Source organism: Leptonotus elevatus, chromosome 1 (genome assembly GCF_054856555.1).
Source record: "Leptonotus elevatus isolate MCC_2025b chromosome 1, RoL_Lele_1.0, whole genome shotgun sequence".
Classification (NCBI taxonomy): domain Eukaryota; kingdom Metazoa; phylum Chordata; class Actinopteri; order Syngnathiformes; family Syngnathidae; genus Leptonotus; species Leptonotus elevatus.
In genome coordinates, this window is record NC_141239.1 from 41,019,462 (window position 1) to 41,036,489 (window position 17,028).

The 17,028-nt window shown below is 42.4% G+C and overlaps 3 protein-coding genes across 7 annotated transcripts in view; 2 read left to right on the forward strand and 1 right to left on the reverse strand.

Moving 5' to 3' along the window:
• pheta2 (PH domain containing endocytic trafficking adaptor 2) lies at positions 1-8,679 on the reverse strand. Of its 3 annotated transcripts, XM_086058529.1 has the most exons (6): positions 8,343-8,679; positions 3,341-3,406; positions 3,123-3,249; positions 1,008-1,095; positions 641-944; positions 1-392 (listed from the first exon to the last, which is right to left on the reverse strand). In XM_086058529.1, the coding sequence occupies exons 4-6, from the start codon at positions 1,086-1,088 to the stop codon at positions 58-60; spliced, it is 720 nt and encodes a 239-aa protein (XP_085914655.1). In that variant the 5' UTR covers positions 1,089-1,095; positions 3,123-3,249; positions 3,341-3,406; positions 8,343-8,679; the 3' UTR covers positions 1-57. The 3 variants fall into 3 exon arrangements, with proteins under 3 accessions (XP_085914655.1, XP_085914665.1, XP_085914645.1); XM_086058539.1 differs by lacking the exon at positions 8,343-8,679 and having other exon boundaries at positions 1-389; positions 3,123-3,387; XM_086058519.1 differs by lacking the exon at positions 8,343-8,679 and having other exon boundaries at positions 3,123-3,387.
• On the forward strand, positions 3,933-7,938 carry cd2bp2 (CD2 (cytoplasmic tail) binding protein 2). The gene is made up of 7 exons (XM_086058505.1): positions 3,933-4,030; positions 4,307-4,413; positions 5,102-5,234; positions 5,329-5,486; positions 5,915-6,485; positions 6,556-6,641; positions 7,699-7,938. The coding sequence occupies exons 2-7, from the start codon at positions 4,336-4,338 to the stop codon at positions 7,807-7,809; spliced, it is 1,137 nt and encodes a 378-aa protein (XP_085914631.1). The 5' UTR covers positions 3,933-4,030; positions 4,307-4,335; the 3' UTR covers positions 7,810-7,938.
• Positions 8,345-17,028, forward strand: part of prr14 (proline rich 14) — a 10,013-nt gene continuing 1,329 nt past the window's right edge. The window contains exons 1-9 of one of the 3 annotated variants that reach the window (XM_086058475.1): positions 8,345-8,441; positions 10,151-10,337; positions 10,697-10,835; positions 10,909-10,974; positions 12,356-12,396; positions 12,466-14,247; positions 16,170-16,323; positions 16,394-16,503; positions 16,586-16,654. In XM_086058475.1, coding sequence (XP_085914601.1) covers positions 10,177-10,337; positions 10,697-10,835; positions 10,909-10,974; positions 12,356-12,396; positions 12,466-14,247; positions 16,170-16,323; positions 16,394-16,503; positions 16,586-16,654 — 2,522 coding nt within the window. In that variant the 5' untranslated portion in view covers positions 8,345-8,441; positions 10,151-10,176. The remainder of the gene's footprint in view (positions 8,442-10,150; positions 10,338-10,696; positions 10,836-10,908; positions 10,975-12,355; positions 12,397-12,465; positions 14,248-16,169; positions 16,324-16,393; positions 16,504-16,585; positions 16,655-17,028) is intronic. The other 2 variants (XM_086058485.1, XM_086058493.1) reach the window with 2 other exon arrangements.

Sequence of the window (17,028 nt, forward strand, 5' to 3'; positions counted from 1 at the left end):
TAACACGTTAGGTTCCTTTTTATTGTTTCACTTCCTCTTAAAGAGTCTTTTTTTTTTTCATGTCAGGTCGATAAGATCTTCTTGGACGCTCTCTTCTGGGTGCTGCCGACTGGTCAGCCACTCCTCGCGGGCCTTCTTAACGTCTTGCCCGTAAAGCTCGTGCAGCTCGCGGAACTCGTCCCGCGGATCGGAAGCCACCAGGGGCCACTCGGCGTACGAGGGCATCGTCGGCATGTTCAAGGGGGTGACGTGGGCGTTCCACCTGTGCCACGGCTTAGGCGACTTCTTGATGACTACTGCTGATGATGACAATAATGATGATGGCGGTGGTGGTGGTCTGAGGTTCAAGGTGCAGCGGGGAGACTCATTGGAGCCCTGATGATGCTTCACTTCTGGAAAAAAATGGAGTCACTAGAACGATATAAGGCTAAAAAAGTCGAAAAAATTGTGTACCACAACCATTCGGCCATTTTATGTCAGATTGAAAATATGTTGGATTCCTGCTCTTTTCAAGTTTAAAGGCGATTTGACTTAGAGATCCCAACTCCCATTGAACAATGCACGAGATTCTTGCCATATCCCTTAATGTTTGCAGACACATCAAAGGCACTCTCACTTATCAGCTACGTGAGATTGTTACCTTGATACTGCACGTGCAGGTCTCGTAGCAGCAGCGACAGGTAGCGGTGGCTGGCGGACAGCAAAGTCCGCACCCACTTCTCCAGAGTGTCCTCGTCCCCTGCTGCAAACTGGTAGCTCTTTGGCTCGGCTCCCTGAAAGAGTAAACGGAAGCAGAAGCGCCCGTCGGCATCTGCCCGCCGCACCGCGCATCCCTCCAGCACGATCACGCCCAGTAGGTGGCGGTCTGCAGGCCGCTCCTGGTAGAAGAGCAGGTTGGCTTTGAGGACGAACCAGCGCCGATGGTACGAGCCGTTTTGCCGTTTCTGCGAGGATGATTTGAGGGTTTTCTTAGAATATAGGTGACTTTTGCATTTTTTATTCAGAACCTTTTTGAAGAGATATCCTTCTTTGTCAACCGGTGATGTGCACGATCGGTAATGAGTCCAAATCTTCTTGTGGACCTTCATAACAATACTGAAAGGAAGAGAACATGCATGATTTTGAAAGAGATCTCTACCTCCACCCAAAACTCCCTCGAGCAGCTAACCCTCGCCCCAACTCTAATCTTAAACCCTAAACTCAACTTTACCATAATTAACCTGCTCTAACACCCTAACTCTAACTTTGACTCCCATGACATGACTCTGGGTGAAAGCTACCCTAAATCTCAATTTAGCTAGAATCTAGAAGTTTTTTTTTTTGTTACACCCCACAGGAAGAAGAACATTTTGCCATCTCATCCCCCAAAGTTGTCACTATTAATTAAATATTTGTCTATAAATAGTATCATTTGCCTTCAAAATTGTCATAAGTGAACTTCTGTAGAGGAACTAATAAAGGCTCTGTGACAATAATAGCGTCACTGCCACCTTCTGTAGTGGTTGTGTGATTACATCTTCTTTTAATAGAGCAAAAAGAACCAATGTTCCCTGGGGTCAAAAATTGTGTGTACGCTACTATTTGCATGTGTCGAGGCTGGGAGTTAAAACTAAAGAAAAAAGTTCCTTCAAAAGCTTAATTTGTCATCTTTTATTTCCTCATTTCACTTGTAATAACAAGAACGCAAAAGCTTTTTTAAACTGGCAAGACTTTTTGCGGATGCTTCAGATTACTCCCAATTTCCAAAACCATGCATATTAAACATAGCTTATACAAACATACAGAAAGCACACCAGACAATAAAAAAAAATGCTGAAAGCTATTTGGTTATTTTGACACTCATTCTAGTGTTTTGTAATTTATTGTGTTATATGTTTTTGCCTCTTCCCGCGGGGTATACTGCTTAACAATCTGCGTCAGTTTACTTTAATTGCTATGCAGGAATTGTAGGTCCTGTAGAAAATGTATCTTTGTCTGAGGACAGTGTACCATTTTCCCTCTTGTACCCCACTTGCTTTATTTATGTTTTATTGATCAAACTGGCCATATTATGTTGATCAAAATAATCAAAAGCAAAATCAAAAGTAAAGTGATACTACACTTGTTTTCTTTCAACTGTGCAGTTTTTCAATTGTCATCCCATCAACATAGGCTAAAACTTCTACTACTATACTTGATCTGCTGCAAACTGTTCAACGACACAGTAAAATCACCAGTGTTAGATTTAACACTCAGAGTGTTAAATCTAACACTAATAAAGTGTTTATATATGTCCACACCAATGAGTGTAAATCTGACACTTTTCAAAGTGTTACTTTTTTCACACTTAACCAGTGTACCTCCAACACTGTATAGTGTTAAAAAAAACTACACTTTACTCTGGTAAATGGTACGTCATTTATATAATGTTTTTCCTCCTTACAAAGCCCTCAAAGCGCTTTACATTTAGACTTCTGATGACACAGCATCAGGCGAACCTGGGGGTTCAGTATCTTGCTCAAGGATACTTTGACATAGTCACACTGTCCTGGGATCAAACCCAAACGCTCAGGATCGCGAAACAACCACTATACCACTGAGCCACACCGCCCCGACAACAACTGGATGCATCGCTATTGAAATGTCGACAGCGCGCTTGGAAAATTGCAAAGTTTCTCATTTGCTGGAAACGAGGGTGTGGTTAATTTAACACTCAAAGTGTTGCTCTTCGGGTTACACCCAACATCCACCCCAATATTCAAGGAAATTTACTCTGACAGTGTTAAAATAACACCGCTTACTGCATATTTGATCAAACAGTGGAAATTTAACACTGACTGATTTGCTGTGTAATCATAACAACAATACTACTTATAATAATAGCATAATAGTAGAAATAACATCTGCATTATGCGCATAAAACAATATTTACTAGTCCAATGGAGAAAAAAAACCTCCCAGACAATTTGGCCTTCGACTTGCCAACCTTGACACAATCATTGAGCACTAATTGGGGAACCCTATACCTTACCCTAAACCCCAACCTAACGCTAACATCTCTAACGTTTAATCTGAAACTGAAACCCCAATCTAACCCAAACATTCATTTTATGTATTATGCATAGCAGACAATAGTGACTTACCTCTACCAATGCTGAGTTGCTCACTGGGTCACTTGCACACACACATAATTATTTTTTTTTTTTGGACATATAAACTTCTTTTCTTGTAGCTCCTCTTCTTCCTTCCTCAGCTGGAGTCGCAGGCAGTCTAAAAATGTTTGAATTTCAAAGTTTCAGGTTACTTCCTGTGAGTGTTGGTGCCTGAGGACGAGTGCTGAAATATAAATAACTCGACCCACTTCCTGGTAACAGAACCCAGGCTCTTGTTTTCTGTGATGGCACCGAGGTGCTCGGTTGAGTAGTTGCTGTGCAAAAAAAAAAGACGAAAAAAAAGTGTCACCTGGAAGTGATGCTTGACCGCTTCTGCATTCTGTGTCACACATGACTACTCCAATATGTCGTGCTGCACCACTGACTAGCAAATCCTCATTTATGACACATTTAATTATTCTAAAGCCACTAATATTCTGAGTGACTTTTTCTTTTTTTAATATGTGCTGAAGGATGTTTCCCATCTCATATGAGGTTCGGGTAGGTTTTTCGTGGCCTTTTTGCATCTATTCTTGACAGGCACTGATCCCTTTTATCCCAATGGACCTCAGGGAATTTCACATCTAAAACAGTCTGAAGGGTGAGGAAGACTGTGCTCTGAAGATCGAGCTTCATTGTGTTTACGTTTTGTCATTACATTGACGAAAATAGTTTCATCTAGTCAGTCTTGTTTGTTTATCATAATAAATAACATATATAGTCACAGACAGTTTCAGTATTAGGAAAAACGTCTTGAGCAATTTTAGACCAACAGTTCGCCCTCCATACAAGTAGTGGCGCTGTTGACTTAGCAGGCCCAACTTCTTTGTAGTAGAAGAAGAAAAAGAAACCACCAAAGAAGAACAGAACAGCACGAACGTCGTTTAAATTGTTATCAGGTTACATTTCTGAGCTATTTTTGGTTTATACTGCTATCTTAAATATATAAACTGACGATTTCATCACGCGATTATTGCATTAGCCTCCCTAATCAAACATATCTTCCATCTTAGCGCAAATTAACTGACAATGCTTTACATTCGTGCATGTGTCGCCTACTTCTACAAACTAACATGTTAGCAACAGCGCTAACGTGATTGTTGTGCAATATTCAGGCATTTTCTCCCCTTACACCTCCTACTCTTGTTTTCCCCCCCCCCTTTTGGAATAACAAGTCTCCACGAGTGGCAAACAAAAAAGCACCATGTCCAAAAGGAAAGTCACGTTTGCGGATGGTGATGGTGGGGAGTTGGAGCTGGACGAAGAGGTCCCAAACAAAAAGGTGCGTTTGCCAACGTTCTCAACAGTAAAACATTACATTTGTAAATGGATTTCTAGTTGTGCATGTTCCTGTGTGTCGGAATGTACAGTATGTACAATTTGTCACTGAAGTTAATGTGGGGATATATTATGGAAAATTTACCTCTTAACTTAACATTTGTCAAATACTATACTTGCGTGCAAAATGAAATTCCCAAGAAAATAAATGATTTTATTTTTGAAAGCGTGCTAGCCAATTACATAATCAACAGTTCGCGAGTAAAGGAACCAGGCGCATCATGTGACAGTCAAAAGGTAAACATTAGATGTAGTGTTAGGCGTTTTTTTTTTAGTGGTAACAGTAGTAGCTTCTCATAATAATGTTCAATGACGTTATCGACCTGGGGTATATTTGTCCTTGGTGATGTCATACTCTACAACTCTAAATTCATTGGCAGGTGTAGTAATCCATGCTTGGTCATGATACGCTGCATCCACTTACTTGCAACTATGGGTGCTCACTTGAAGTGAGATAACGGTGTTTGCTTCATATGGATAACTCTGATGTGATGTCTTAGAAAAGCATGTCACAAGCATGTTAATAGGACAGCTGGGAACTGTTTTAAATGGTGAAAAAAATGAAAATGCTTATTATGTTTCCTCTGTTGCATTGAGATACATTTAAATGTTACTTTCTGTGTTTCCTGAAGCCGACACTCGAGGTGCCGAGCGGTCCGGGCTCCAGGTTCAAGGGCAAGCATTCCCTCGACAGTGACGAGGAGGATGAAGGGGAGGACACACAGAGCAGCAAATATGACATTTTGGCCGACGACGACGTAGATGGTGAGTCTTTTTGTTGTTGACACAAGCTGTGGGCTTGTCTGTTGTTTGCAGCGAGTCCATCAGTTGTGGACTTGATGTCCGTTGTGGTTGTCAGGCCAAGAGAACGCCACCATCGATTACGATGAGGGCGTTTCCATCACGCCCTTCAACCTGGAGGAGGAGATGCAGGAGGGACACTTTGACTCAGAAGGGAACTACTTTGTCAAAAAGGAGGAGCTGATCCGAGACAACTGGCTCGACAACATCGACTGGGTAATTGCGCTCTTAGGACGCTTTTCTCAAGTGTCCTTCATGCAAAGATCACGCTGCACCTGTAGACTGGCAATGCATTTGCTGTTTACACAGAAGCCAGGAAAGGGAAATTGCTTCAACTTTGGGCACTTTACATCCCATAATAACATAAGTCCGTTTCACACAGTTTCCAATATATTTTTGACCAACAGCATGCATCTAAGCATATAAACGGTTATCAACCCATGTTAAATAAACAATTGTATTCACTAGTTATATTATTCAGCACAGATTAACACGTTCAACCTATCAACACCTATATTCCACCAGATAGCACCAAAGTCATTTGATTGCTTTTTTTTTCTAGTGAAAGAGTAAGGATAGGTTAAAAACGGCAAAAATGTATGGGATCACTGTTTAAGGGGCTAATCATTGTGCTTATTTTCTAGGTGAAGATCAAAGAGCAACCATTCAAACAAAAGAAGAAAGGACTGGGAGCCAAACGCAAGCGCAGGGTAGGCGATGAAGACGAGGCAGAGGAGGAGAAGAAGCGGGAGGAGCAGCAGGAAAATAAGGAAGGCGGCGAAGATGAGGATGAGGACGAGGAGGCCGAGCCCGCCGAGGACCCCCTGGCCTCCCTCACGCAGCAGCAGCTCACAGAAGCCCTGGTGGAACTCTTGATGCCGGGTGAGACGGTCACAGCGGCGCTGCGGCGGCTCGGGGGTCTCGGCGGGCGGAAGAGGGGCAAACTGCGGGACGCCGGCGACCACGCGGCGGAGAACAAGCGGGACACGGAGAAGCTGGACCGCCTCACGTCTCTCGCCGACAGGCTGGTGGCGTCGGGCATGTACGGCATCTACCAGCAAACCCAGGAGAAGCTGGCATACACGCTCAAGAGTATGAGCAGTAAGCGACCCGCCTTGGCGTCGAAGGAGGAGGACAAAGACGAACTGGACATGTTTGGAGAGAAGTTTGACGAGAAGCACGGCACGCAGGACGACGAGGAGGAGGACAAAAGAGGTTTGACGCTCGTTTGCTTTCTCATGCAGGTGTACGGCTTTCATTGACGTTCATGTTGTTTCTTCGGCAGTGAGCGAGGAAGTCTTGTGGCAGTACAAGTGGGAGAATGAGGAAAAGTCGGAGGTCTACGGGCCCTTCACCAGTCAGCAGATGCAGGTAGACCGCTTGTTGTCATAACATGCTCATTGAAAAGTCGCAGTTTAAGTTAGGGTTGAACAATTGAGAAAACTGTTGTCATTAACCAGCCCCCACCCACCCCCCACCCCCACCTCAATATTGCGATTGCAATTTAATATGGGATTATTTTTCAAGGTCCTCTTCCCATTGTATATTTTTTACGCAGATGTTTAGGTTTTATAGGTTAGACTTTTGATAAAATAAAGGTAAATAAATCACAAATTCATTTGAAAGAAAGTTATCTATTTCAATTAAAGTTGTTAACTTACTTAACGCTTTGTCTTAGTCTTTTAAGTGTTGAGTACAACAACTTCACAAAAGTGTACCAAACAAGTGTCATAAATCTGATTGCAGTAATCATGCAAACAAAATCTGTGGGTTTATCACTTCAACTTTTCATGTTTAATCAAATATGTACACATGCACTTCTTAAGCACTGAACTTATCTAGACACTATATAAATAAATACATAAACCTATCGCTGGCATCGGGCCCAAACCTTGTGCCTCCATAATTGTTACTTTTCAGGAGACCCCAAAAACGGCATGTTTGTTCAACCATTACCATTGCATCATCAAAGAGAGCAAGCCATTTTCAAAACTTTATATTGGAGAATAATTCGTAAAATTGACACCCACACGTATGGACTGACCAAAAGTTAACATTTTTGAAAAAATAGAAAATTTGCCAAATTGTGACTTATGAGGTTTCGGCGCATGTAGTTCATCTTCTGCCACCACCCCCCACCTTTTGACTAATAGGATTCGGAGCTCGTCGTTCATCTGTTGCTAGTTATTCCGTGAAGTTGTGGGCTAACCAAAACAATGGCACCTACTAAAAAACCCTTAAACAATTTCTCAAATGAATCAGGAGGCTGCACATTTTAATTGGTTAGAAGGATGTATTTATAGCAAATTTCGGTCTGGAACTACACTTTTTTCTTTTTAATCTCAACTGTCTCCATCAGCTTTACAGATGCCACATTTGCTTTGTTGCTTCTCCCCGCACCCCTCTAATCATCTGGTTGTGTGGTCAGGACTGGGTGGACGAAGGCTATTTCAGCAGCGGCGTGTACTGCAGGCGCTTGGACCAGGAAGGCTCGCAGTTCTACAACTCCAAGAGACTGGACTTCGAGCTCTACACGTGATCACGTCTTCCCGCGCAGTGCTCCATCATATGTTCTTGTGTCCACATTGTTTTTAAATAAATCGCTCAAGTACTGTTTTGCTGTTTGTTACTTGGACATAACAATAAACGAGATAGCTCGTCAATAGAATGAACACAAGTCTTTGGTCTAATTTTGTACAATTGCAGGAGGAATCATTACTTTTGGTCACGCATCCATGACCGATAAGCACATAGAATTTTCATAACGTGTGCTATTAGTGAAGAATACGTTATTTTTTTGTTTAGCAAATGTCACGACTGTAAATTTAATAAAACGTACGTGTGTTATTATTTGTCATTTTCGCAATCGTTATGTCTGACAAATAAGGTAATTTGGCTTGAATACTAATTTTCAATAAAGTCACATCGATTTCATTATTGGTCATCCCCCAAATTGGTGTGTCAAGGCCTTCTCCCATTGGCCAGATGTAGAAATGGCGCCTTGCGGCGAACCTACAAGCTTGACTGTGATTGGCCATGCCGAGTGTCTGTTTCGATTGGAAAAAAACGCACCCATCTGCGGTCGCTGTTGGCCGCTGTCTGCTGTCCGGCGTGTCTTGTTTACGATGAGGACGTAAGCGTTGTCCGCCGTGGGCCAGCTCGACATTTCTGGTAAGACTTCAGTTCTTTGTAAATATACACCAACTTCTCACACCGCGTAAACCGAAGAAAGGGTTACGCTTCCATGTAAGGGAGTAAACAGATACAGCCCGGCCGCTCCCGGATACGGCTAAACTCTGGCGTAAAGACTGGCAATGTAAACCCAGCGAGGCAGGAGATTGAATTAGAACAACAACAACACTCGGTTCGGGTTCAATTGTGTGTCTGGAGGATGCGTTTCCGGACACGCCCGTCCACGCTGGCCGTTGGACGAAGACCCGCGAAATACGTCAGACTCGCTAGCGTAAAGTTCCCATTTGACACGGGTACATTCCAGCAAATAGACGGCACTCTCTTCTGTGAGCGGCGCGCCGCATCTTCCTTTTTCAAAACACTACATCGACAGAATGCTGCATGTCTCACAGTTTAACTAATTTGACAATAACGTGTAAAGACTGGCTCAATTGTCGTAAGTGTGACTAAATGCTTTTTCCCGTTTCGGTTTGGTTGGTCCAGTGAGTCGCCTTGAAGTGTGTGACGTCACACTGAAATAACTAGGATTTTTTTTTTAACAACATGGTCCAATATCGAACGACTTGTCGCTTCAACCTACACATAAAATTAATGACAGAAGAACCAGCACTTGAATAATTTTTTTTAAACCAATATATTTACCAGTAACACCAGTGAGAATCTAAGCACAATTTTGCTGGCAAGTGAGTCATATATTTAGCGAGATACTCATAGTCCGAGTGGCAACAATTTCCCTCTAGTAAACAAATACACTGCCATGTCAAATGCTCATTTCATTTGACATGGCAGAGCGATTGAGAGAATCAATTAAGATGGCATTAATGATGATTTTTAGTCTTCTTTTCTAGAGCTATAGTTTGAACATATGAAGTGTCATTTGAAAAAATAAACATGTTTTGTGAGGTAAACTTCTTCTAAGGGAAATGGAATGCTGACTGTAATTTCCGTTTCAACAGGTAAGTTGATTCAAAAGTAGATTTGGTGGAAATTCAGAAAAAGCAACGGGAGCTAATGGGACGGCTAATTAATTGACTTTTCTGTTACTTGTATTAATGGCACACGTGTGGCGTGCTCAATGATAACCCAACCAAACATTTTAGAAACGTATTCCATTTTATTAGGGACATTTGGTACGTTTGTAGATTTTATCCAGAGGCTATATTGAGGTTTGTTTCCCAGTCTGTCCTTAGAAGGGTTTACTCCGCCACCAGCTTGTGATCTTAATCTGTCGAACTATTTTCAACATCCACTCAATTTGTTCTCCTGACCCACATGTTCCGCTGTGTTAATTTTGGCAGCTATATTCCACCAATCATCTTCTTTGCAGCTGCTGATTCAACACTTTTTCCTACTGTTGTGTTGAAATTGTTCAACTCTGCTTGTGTCCAAGTTTTCAAGAAACACAATGGCACCTTTACTGGCCGTGATCTGTTGCAGGAAAGTGAATATTGTAAGAAGTCAAAAATAGGCAGCCGCTTTAACAACAATGCTATGATTTTCCACATAATCATTACTGACTTCATTTTAACAGTTAAAGGCACTAAATGTCATTTCTTCACACTCAATAATTCTTTATTTAAAATCATCTGTCGTATATGTCATATAGTTTGTAGTTCTTTGTCGTAGTTCTTCTCCTGTGCTTTGGGCCAACAGTGGTGATCGTGACGTGTTGTTGTGGTTGTTTGCAGAGGAGCAAGAAAGAGAGAGCCGGGCCATGTTGACTTTCCCCTCCGACTCGCTCCCCCACCTCGTTTTCCCGATGGATGGTGATGCAATGCCAACCCACCCCTTCTGTAGTGCATCCCCCCACAATGAGCCTACACCACCACCACCACCACCTCCTCCTCCCCTCCCCCTTCCCTCCATCACTTCCAGGTATAGCTGCCCCTCACAGCTTCCACCCCCCCCCCCAAGGTGTATATGGGCCATATCTTACAAATCTGTCAAGATATGAGCTGTTTTGGCACACAGTGAACCATTTTAATGTCGAAAATTCAAATTGTGTAGAACATAAAATCTAGTCACTAAATGGAATTGATAGTTGCAGTGTAAATCCAGCCTTTTTCCTCATCACATGCTTTAATTAGAATTAGTTTTTCCGTTTGCCTTGAACTTTTTATTTTGTTTCTACCTGCACTGACTGCACATCTGACTGATTATAAATGACAATACGTCACGGTTTCAAGTGGTCGTGTGTCTGCTTTCTAACTATCCTTCTGTCCTTCTGTGGGCAGAGCGAGGGATGGCACGTCAGGCCACAGGAGGAGCGGGCGCGTACAAGCAGTCATACCTCAGAGCGCTCAAGTGGAGAAGATGGTGCAGACACCGTCCGCGTACAATCTGCCCTCATTCAAGAGACACAGCAATAATATGGTGCCTGATTAAACACCATATGTGTGCGTTATGTGATGATGTCATTTATTAATCTCTGGGTGTGTGTTTTTAGGTGCAAGTGTCTCAGTGCAAGCAGCCGAGAGTTGAAAGCATATATGAAGATGATGAGCACAAGCAGGTCCGTTTGAGCAGTTGACACCTTGAAACAAATTGCAGCCGTCGCTATTTCATCCTTGAGTGTTTGTCAACATAGCTGACCTGTGGAGGTTAATTGGGTGACGCGCAATCTTCCTTAACGGTCTGCTGCATCCCGTCAGGACCAAGCATTCAGCGCTTTTGTGCTTGACCCACTAACACAATGACAACGGTCCTGTCAGGGTCCATCTCAGATTTTTATAAAGTCCTAAAAAAAAAAGAAGAAGAAACATATGCCAGTATTCATATATTTTTATTTTATTGTTGATATTGGAATATATTTTTGGAACTAAATATTTGACAATGCCAAATAGTTAATGGAAGAAAGATATTTATAATTTGTCACTGGCTAATGTAATTTTTTTAATGTGCTTAAAACAATCTTGATTTAGTTATCAAGCTCATTTTAATTACCAAAAATACTCTTTATTTCACTGAAGATTTATCATTTTAGATGGTAAAATCAAATACTAAATATTAGGTGTGTGAATTGCCTAGTACCTTTCGATTCGTATCACGATTCATAGGTCTCGATTCGATACCGATTAATCCTGATACAAATCTATAAATTGATTATTGAGATTTTTTGTAAAACTCAAATTTAGAAAATACTCATCAGTAAACTTGTACATGTACACAGTAAGATTTGTATGAAAATTTATTTATCTGAAAATTAGGTTGCAGTCTGTTTCATGTTTGAACAGCACTGAAATAAAATATTAAGGCTTAATGTGCCATTAATATTACATTCTTCCATGCTTAATGTGTGAATTCTAACCCTAAGTAAGACGTTTTGTTGAATATTCCCATAAAAAAAATTGTTTAAAAATCGATTCGGCCGCATATCGAATCGATTCGAGAATTGCGCGCTGTAATATCACGATATATTGCTGAATCTAAATTTTTAGATTCAATATATTTTTTTAACACCCCTACTAAATAATAATATTTATGAATATCTAATTACAAGAATCTTTCTCCAAATATGATTTAGTCTGAAATGTACAATAGTTTATTTATTTATTATAACACTTTCCAAGTTATTACACGCATTTTCATCCTCAACAGGGAACAAAAGTTTGGGGGGAAAAAGGAAAAAAATCGACAGGGATAAAAACAAAACAAAAACATTTACACTCAGCATTTTGACGATGTCTGTCTATTCATGTCAATATCTAATTTGCCACTGTTGTAACACAATGTAAACTCATCTTAAAAGAGTGGTGTACAGTTGGCATACAATAATATATGAACATCCAAACATTACTGAGGCTCTTCTAAATCCCAGTAATGTGAAATAATGAATCCATATGTGTAGTGTACTTCCTGCTGCTTCTTGAACTAACATTGTATTCATTTTGTAGGACGGCAGTGATTCTAGCATTGCAGCACAGTTCCAAAATATGTAAGTGTAATCTGATGGCGACCATCTTGCCTTCTTCTCGAGTCTCACATCTCAGTTATTTTATTCCAGGGAAAAGGACTTTGCAAAGGAAGACGATCATCTGCTGGAGAGGTCTGATCGGGTGCCGGAGTACGAGGCGCCGAACGGGGCCGTAAATGTGAGCGCCTCCGCCCCCCCCGGATGGCTGATGGGGCCCCTGTTCCATTCCTTCAAGTCCAAGATGGCCAGCTTCACGGAAATAGTCATGAGTCCCTCCAAGCTCTTCAAGGAGAAAAACCTTCCGACTCCTGAAGTTCAACCGGACGAGGTTGACGAGCATTTGGAAGCCACCCGGGAGCCACGGGAAAATGGCAAGCAAGAAGAAAAGGAAAGCTTGTTCACATTGGTGCTCCAACCTGGAAGTGATTCTCACCATTCTCGGAAATTGTTTAACACGTCGCCTGATGAAATACAAGTGCCTTTGCCGTCAAGCCAGGAGGTCCCACTTGTGCAGGAACCCAAAGGAAACTCAGCTGATGTTATCGAGGAGGCAAAAGTGTCAAAGCAGCTAAAAACACGCCCCACAAAGCCCAACGTGGAAAAAAGTCCGTCCTTGTATTCCTGCGAAGTTAGGCTAGAGCATCTTCCCTGCGTCGCTCGCAATATCAGCCCAATTGGAACTAACCACGTGGACTCCGCTCGTCATGAGACAAACTCGGATATCGTGCGATCCCAAAAAACGCTCAGCACCCAAGTACGGGTGGTGAGGGAAAGACTGAAGTGGGAAACTAAAAATCACGTAGCTGAACCCCTGCCACTCAAACAGAAAGTGCCGTCCACCATTTCAGATGGACAAGAAGCACTCAAGCCTGCCGTCAGTTGCCGCAACGTCAAGCGTAAAGTGGAAGCGGACAAGCAAAATGGCGGTAGCAGGAAGACAAGTGGCGGCCTCTCAGTGGACTCGGCACAAACGGTTGTGCCGCTCGGAAACACCACCGTCACTGTGCGCAAACGCAAGTCGCTGCTCCCTACGCAGCCGCCATCTTCCTTCCATCCGCTGGTGCACGCGGGGGTGGCAATGCAAAGCGAGGACGCCCCCAAAGCGGGACGCGGCAGGCCCATTAAGAGACCCAAAAAGGAACCCCGAGGTGGGCTTCAAGCACAAACCAAAAAGACTGAAACTCAAGTGGGACAAGCTCAAATGTCTGCGAAATCACTTTACTTTGAAATGACTCCTTTTGAAGGCAACCAGTCAGAATGTAGCGAGCCAAACCTGAACGGCGATCAGGATGCCTCCAGGTTGCGCAACGGACGGGTTAACAGGAAGCAGCCCCGAGGGGATCCCAGATCCAGGAAGTCCCGGTTCAGTCGGACGCACGCGCACAGGGGGTCAACCTCGGCCACCGCGGAGGACCTCCCGACGTCTACTGGCAAAAGTGTCTCGCCGCGTCGCCTGTTACGCAGCTACTCGTGCCCGGAGATCCCCTCGTTCTTTGCCTCGCTCCTTCAGCAGCCGCCGCTCGCCGCTGTCCCGGTGTACGTCCCGGGGGATTTGCAGCGCGCCCGCCGTCACACGGTGAGCAGCGTGGAGGTGGAGCGAGAGATCGCCCCGCTGTGCCTGCGCAAGGAAGTGTACCCGTCCAGGCGCTCTTTCCCGTGCGACAGACAGAACCTGCCGCCCGCGCTCTCGCCCAGCTCCTCGCTGTCGGCGCTGGCTTCCTGCTTCCTGTCCAGCCCGCTGGCCTTCCTGTCAGGGAGAGGCGAGGGCAGAGCGGCGGCTGCTGGCAATGCTGCGTTGAGCTACGCAGTCTCTTCATCTTCTTCGTCGCCAAAAACGGATTCCTCATTTGCTGTGCGAGATGACTGCTTCAGGTAAACTCATTCTCCTTCTTTTGACACTTTTCTACTTTTTAAAAGAATAATAAGCGAAGTGCGCATGCGTGAAAATCAAGTAAAAAAAACAAAAAAAAATTGCTACCGAACAAAGCCGTCATTTGAATGGCGGCGAGTGGAGTGCTGCAAGTGTTTGCGTAACTGCACACCTTAAAGCTTGCAAGCATTGTTGAAACGACTTTCAGCCTTAAGTGTCAAAACGACAGGTGCATTTGGTGCCATTTTTAACGGTCCTAATGAAGTTTATCGGCAAAAAACACCATTGCAAAGCTCGAGAAGACGCATGTGTACGCCTGTAAACCTGCGTTCGCTCTTGCCAATTTCCAGACTGAAAAGAAAGATCCAAACGGACGTATAAGAGGCTAAAACGGAACACATTTATTTTGTCAATATCCTGAAAGCGATGGTACAGACGGAAGCATCACGAAGCTTGCTAGCGGATGTACGTGTAACCAAACTAATGGAGTGACAGTCATTTAAGAACCTGCTTCGAGCCCCAATTGACCCCTTCAGTGAAGAAAGCTCCTATACCGGGGTCTCCTGATGGCATCCCGGTGTTGTGTCCTCGGTCCAACTCCCGGTAAAGTGCGCACATTCAATCAAATAATAAGCACTTAAATAGGCTTAACTGTCGTGTCCCGGCAGAGGGTAGTCCGTAACGACATGCTATTCATGTTTAAAATAGATTCAATAAAAAACATCAACTTTCCAACGGTTGAAATGGTCTAAATCAGCGCTTCCCCCATTAGACTCCATTAGTTTTCAATGACAAGTTGGTAGCAGGCTACCAGCCGACTTACCCATAATGCACCGCGCTGCCGAGATGCGCACTTTGCTTATTAAATAATTAAAATACTGTATTTACTCAATGAAATGATTATTAACTTCATTTTTTTAATTCAACTTTTAAAAAGTGAATTTGTGAGAATAATTGATTGAAAATGTGTTTATATTACAAAAATGATCAAATTACTCAATAATAGAATGATTATATTATATATTAACACATTTTATTAATAAAATAAAATGATTAAATATTTTACATTTTAGTAGTTATTTTATTATAAATCAATAAAATACATGTTATAATTACAAGATTATATTGTTATATTTCTGTTGTGCATTTTTCTCACTAGAAGTTATTTAAAGTGACAATGTGGAATCTTTAGTGCCATTTAGTGGTGAACCAATTAATTCATTTAAAAGAACTATTGAGTTCAATAATATGCCCCCCCCCCCAAAAAAAAAAAGTTCTATCACATCAACATACATTTTCTTTTAAATATAATTTTAAACAAATTTTCGGCCACCGAAATTTTTCGGGCAAAAATATGCATTTTGGGCATTCGGCCGAAAGAAAATTAAAGCTGAAAGAATATGGCCGAAAGAGGATGTTGTGGTGACGCAAGCAAAAATTAAAAATAAACTCTGCAAAGAAGCGTCTGTTTGAATTAAACATCATCTGTACAGGACGCCGCGTGTGACTTTGCAGTCTTTGCAAAAGAGTTAACACATAACCGGTGCTCTTCAAATTTGGCGGGAATTTTTTTAAATTTAAAAAAAACGTTTTTTATTAGGTGATTAGTCAGAATTCTAAGATGTGATTAATCTGATTTAAAAATGTAATCGTTTGACAGCTCTAATTTCTATTATATCAATTTTAGTAATTAAGATACAAATAATTAAAATAGTACATCAAATTATGAATACATTTGATAATACATTTAATTTGAAAGGAACAAGTAATAAAATTCATTAAGAACAATCTCTTCAAAAAATACCTTAGTTCTGATAATAAGATTTTCCCGCTTCTTTTTCAAAACCTTTTTCGCTACATCCACTCTACTTTATTAAAAAAAGAAAAGGCTGTTTTCTTCTACCAACGTGTTTTGAAATTGCAGTGTTGTCAACAGCACAAGTCTGCTGGCGGGCGGGACTGACAGGAGAGCGGCCAACCAGGAGGACGACGAAGACACCGGCTCCTCCTGTCATGAGTTTGACGACGCGACAGCGACACTGAGAGAAGAAAAGTCTCTGTCCGACTCAGAGCTTAAGGTAGGCGTCGCCGCCATCTTGTTCAGGGCGTCCCGAAATGGCTAATGAACGCACACTGTCGCCCTCGCAGGTGGCGCCGAAACACGAGCGTCACGGCAAGGTGTCGTCCATTCGCATCCGGAGGTCTCTGCCCAAACCTCAGAACAACCTGACGCCCATGGGCCTCCCCAAAGCCGTCAGGTGGGTACGCCGGGCGGCCATCTTGTGGGGTGATGTGATTGGTGTTAAAATCTACTGTATGTATTTATTTTATTTTTGACAGGCTGAAGAAAAAGCAATTCAGCCTGGAGGAAATTTACACCAACAAGAACTTTAGCAAACCCCCTGAAAGGTCAGCTCAAACATTTTTTTTCATCATCTTAAATACGAGCTTGTGTATATTTTCCAAATGCATTTCATTCACTCACTATTGGTTATAGAGCTATGAAAAGTACAACTTTTTTTAAATGAATTCACATGACCTGCTCATGTGTATGAGAGCACATGTCATATATTGATTTTAAATCCGCTTGCTCACAAAGGCACTTTTCGATCAAATATTAATTAATCAAGCAATGGTGTCAAAATTGAGTGCACTATTCAGCTGCAACCAGCAGAGGGGCTGTTAATTCACTCTCAACCATTTTGTGGTCTAAAGAAGACCAAAAGCTCCAGTAATATTTTGCATTTAATTGGTGTAGTATAAAGTGAGAGCTATAGCTATAA

Bases quoted from the DNA above. Each gene is read 5' to 3' on its own strand.
- cd2bp2 (XM_086058505.1), top strand. From the start codon at position 4,336: ATGTCCAAAAGGAAAGTCACGTTTGCGGATGGTGATGGTGGGGAGTTG. The intron at 6,486-6,555 runs GTTTGACGCTCG...TTTCTTCGGCAG, and splicing joins CGAGGAGGAGGACAAAAGAG to TGAGCGAGGAAGTCTTGTGG. The intron at 6,642-7,698 runs GTAGACCGCTTG...TTGTGTGGTCAG, and splicing joins TCACCAGTCAGCAGATGCAG to GACTGGGTGGACGAAGGCTA.
- pheta2 (XM_086058529.1), bottom strand. From the start codon at position 1,088: ATGAAGGTCCACAAGAAGATTTGGACTCATTACCGATCGTGCACATCA. The intron at 945-1,007 runs GTTCTGAATAAA...TCATCCTCGCAG, and splicing joins AAGGATATCTCTTCAAAAAG to AAACGGCAAAACGGCTCGTA. The intron at 393-640 runs GTAACAATCTCA...ATTTTTTTCCAG, and splicing joins CCTGCACGTGCAGTATCAAG to AAGTGAAGCATCATCAGGGC.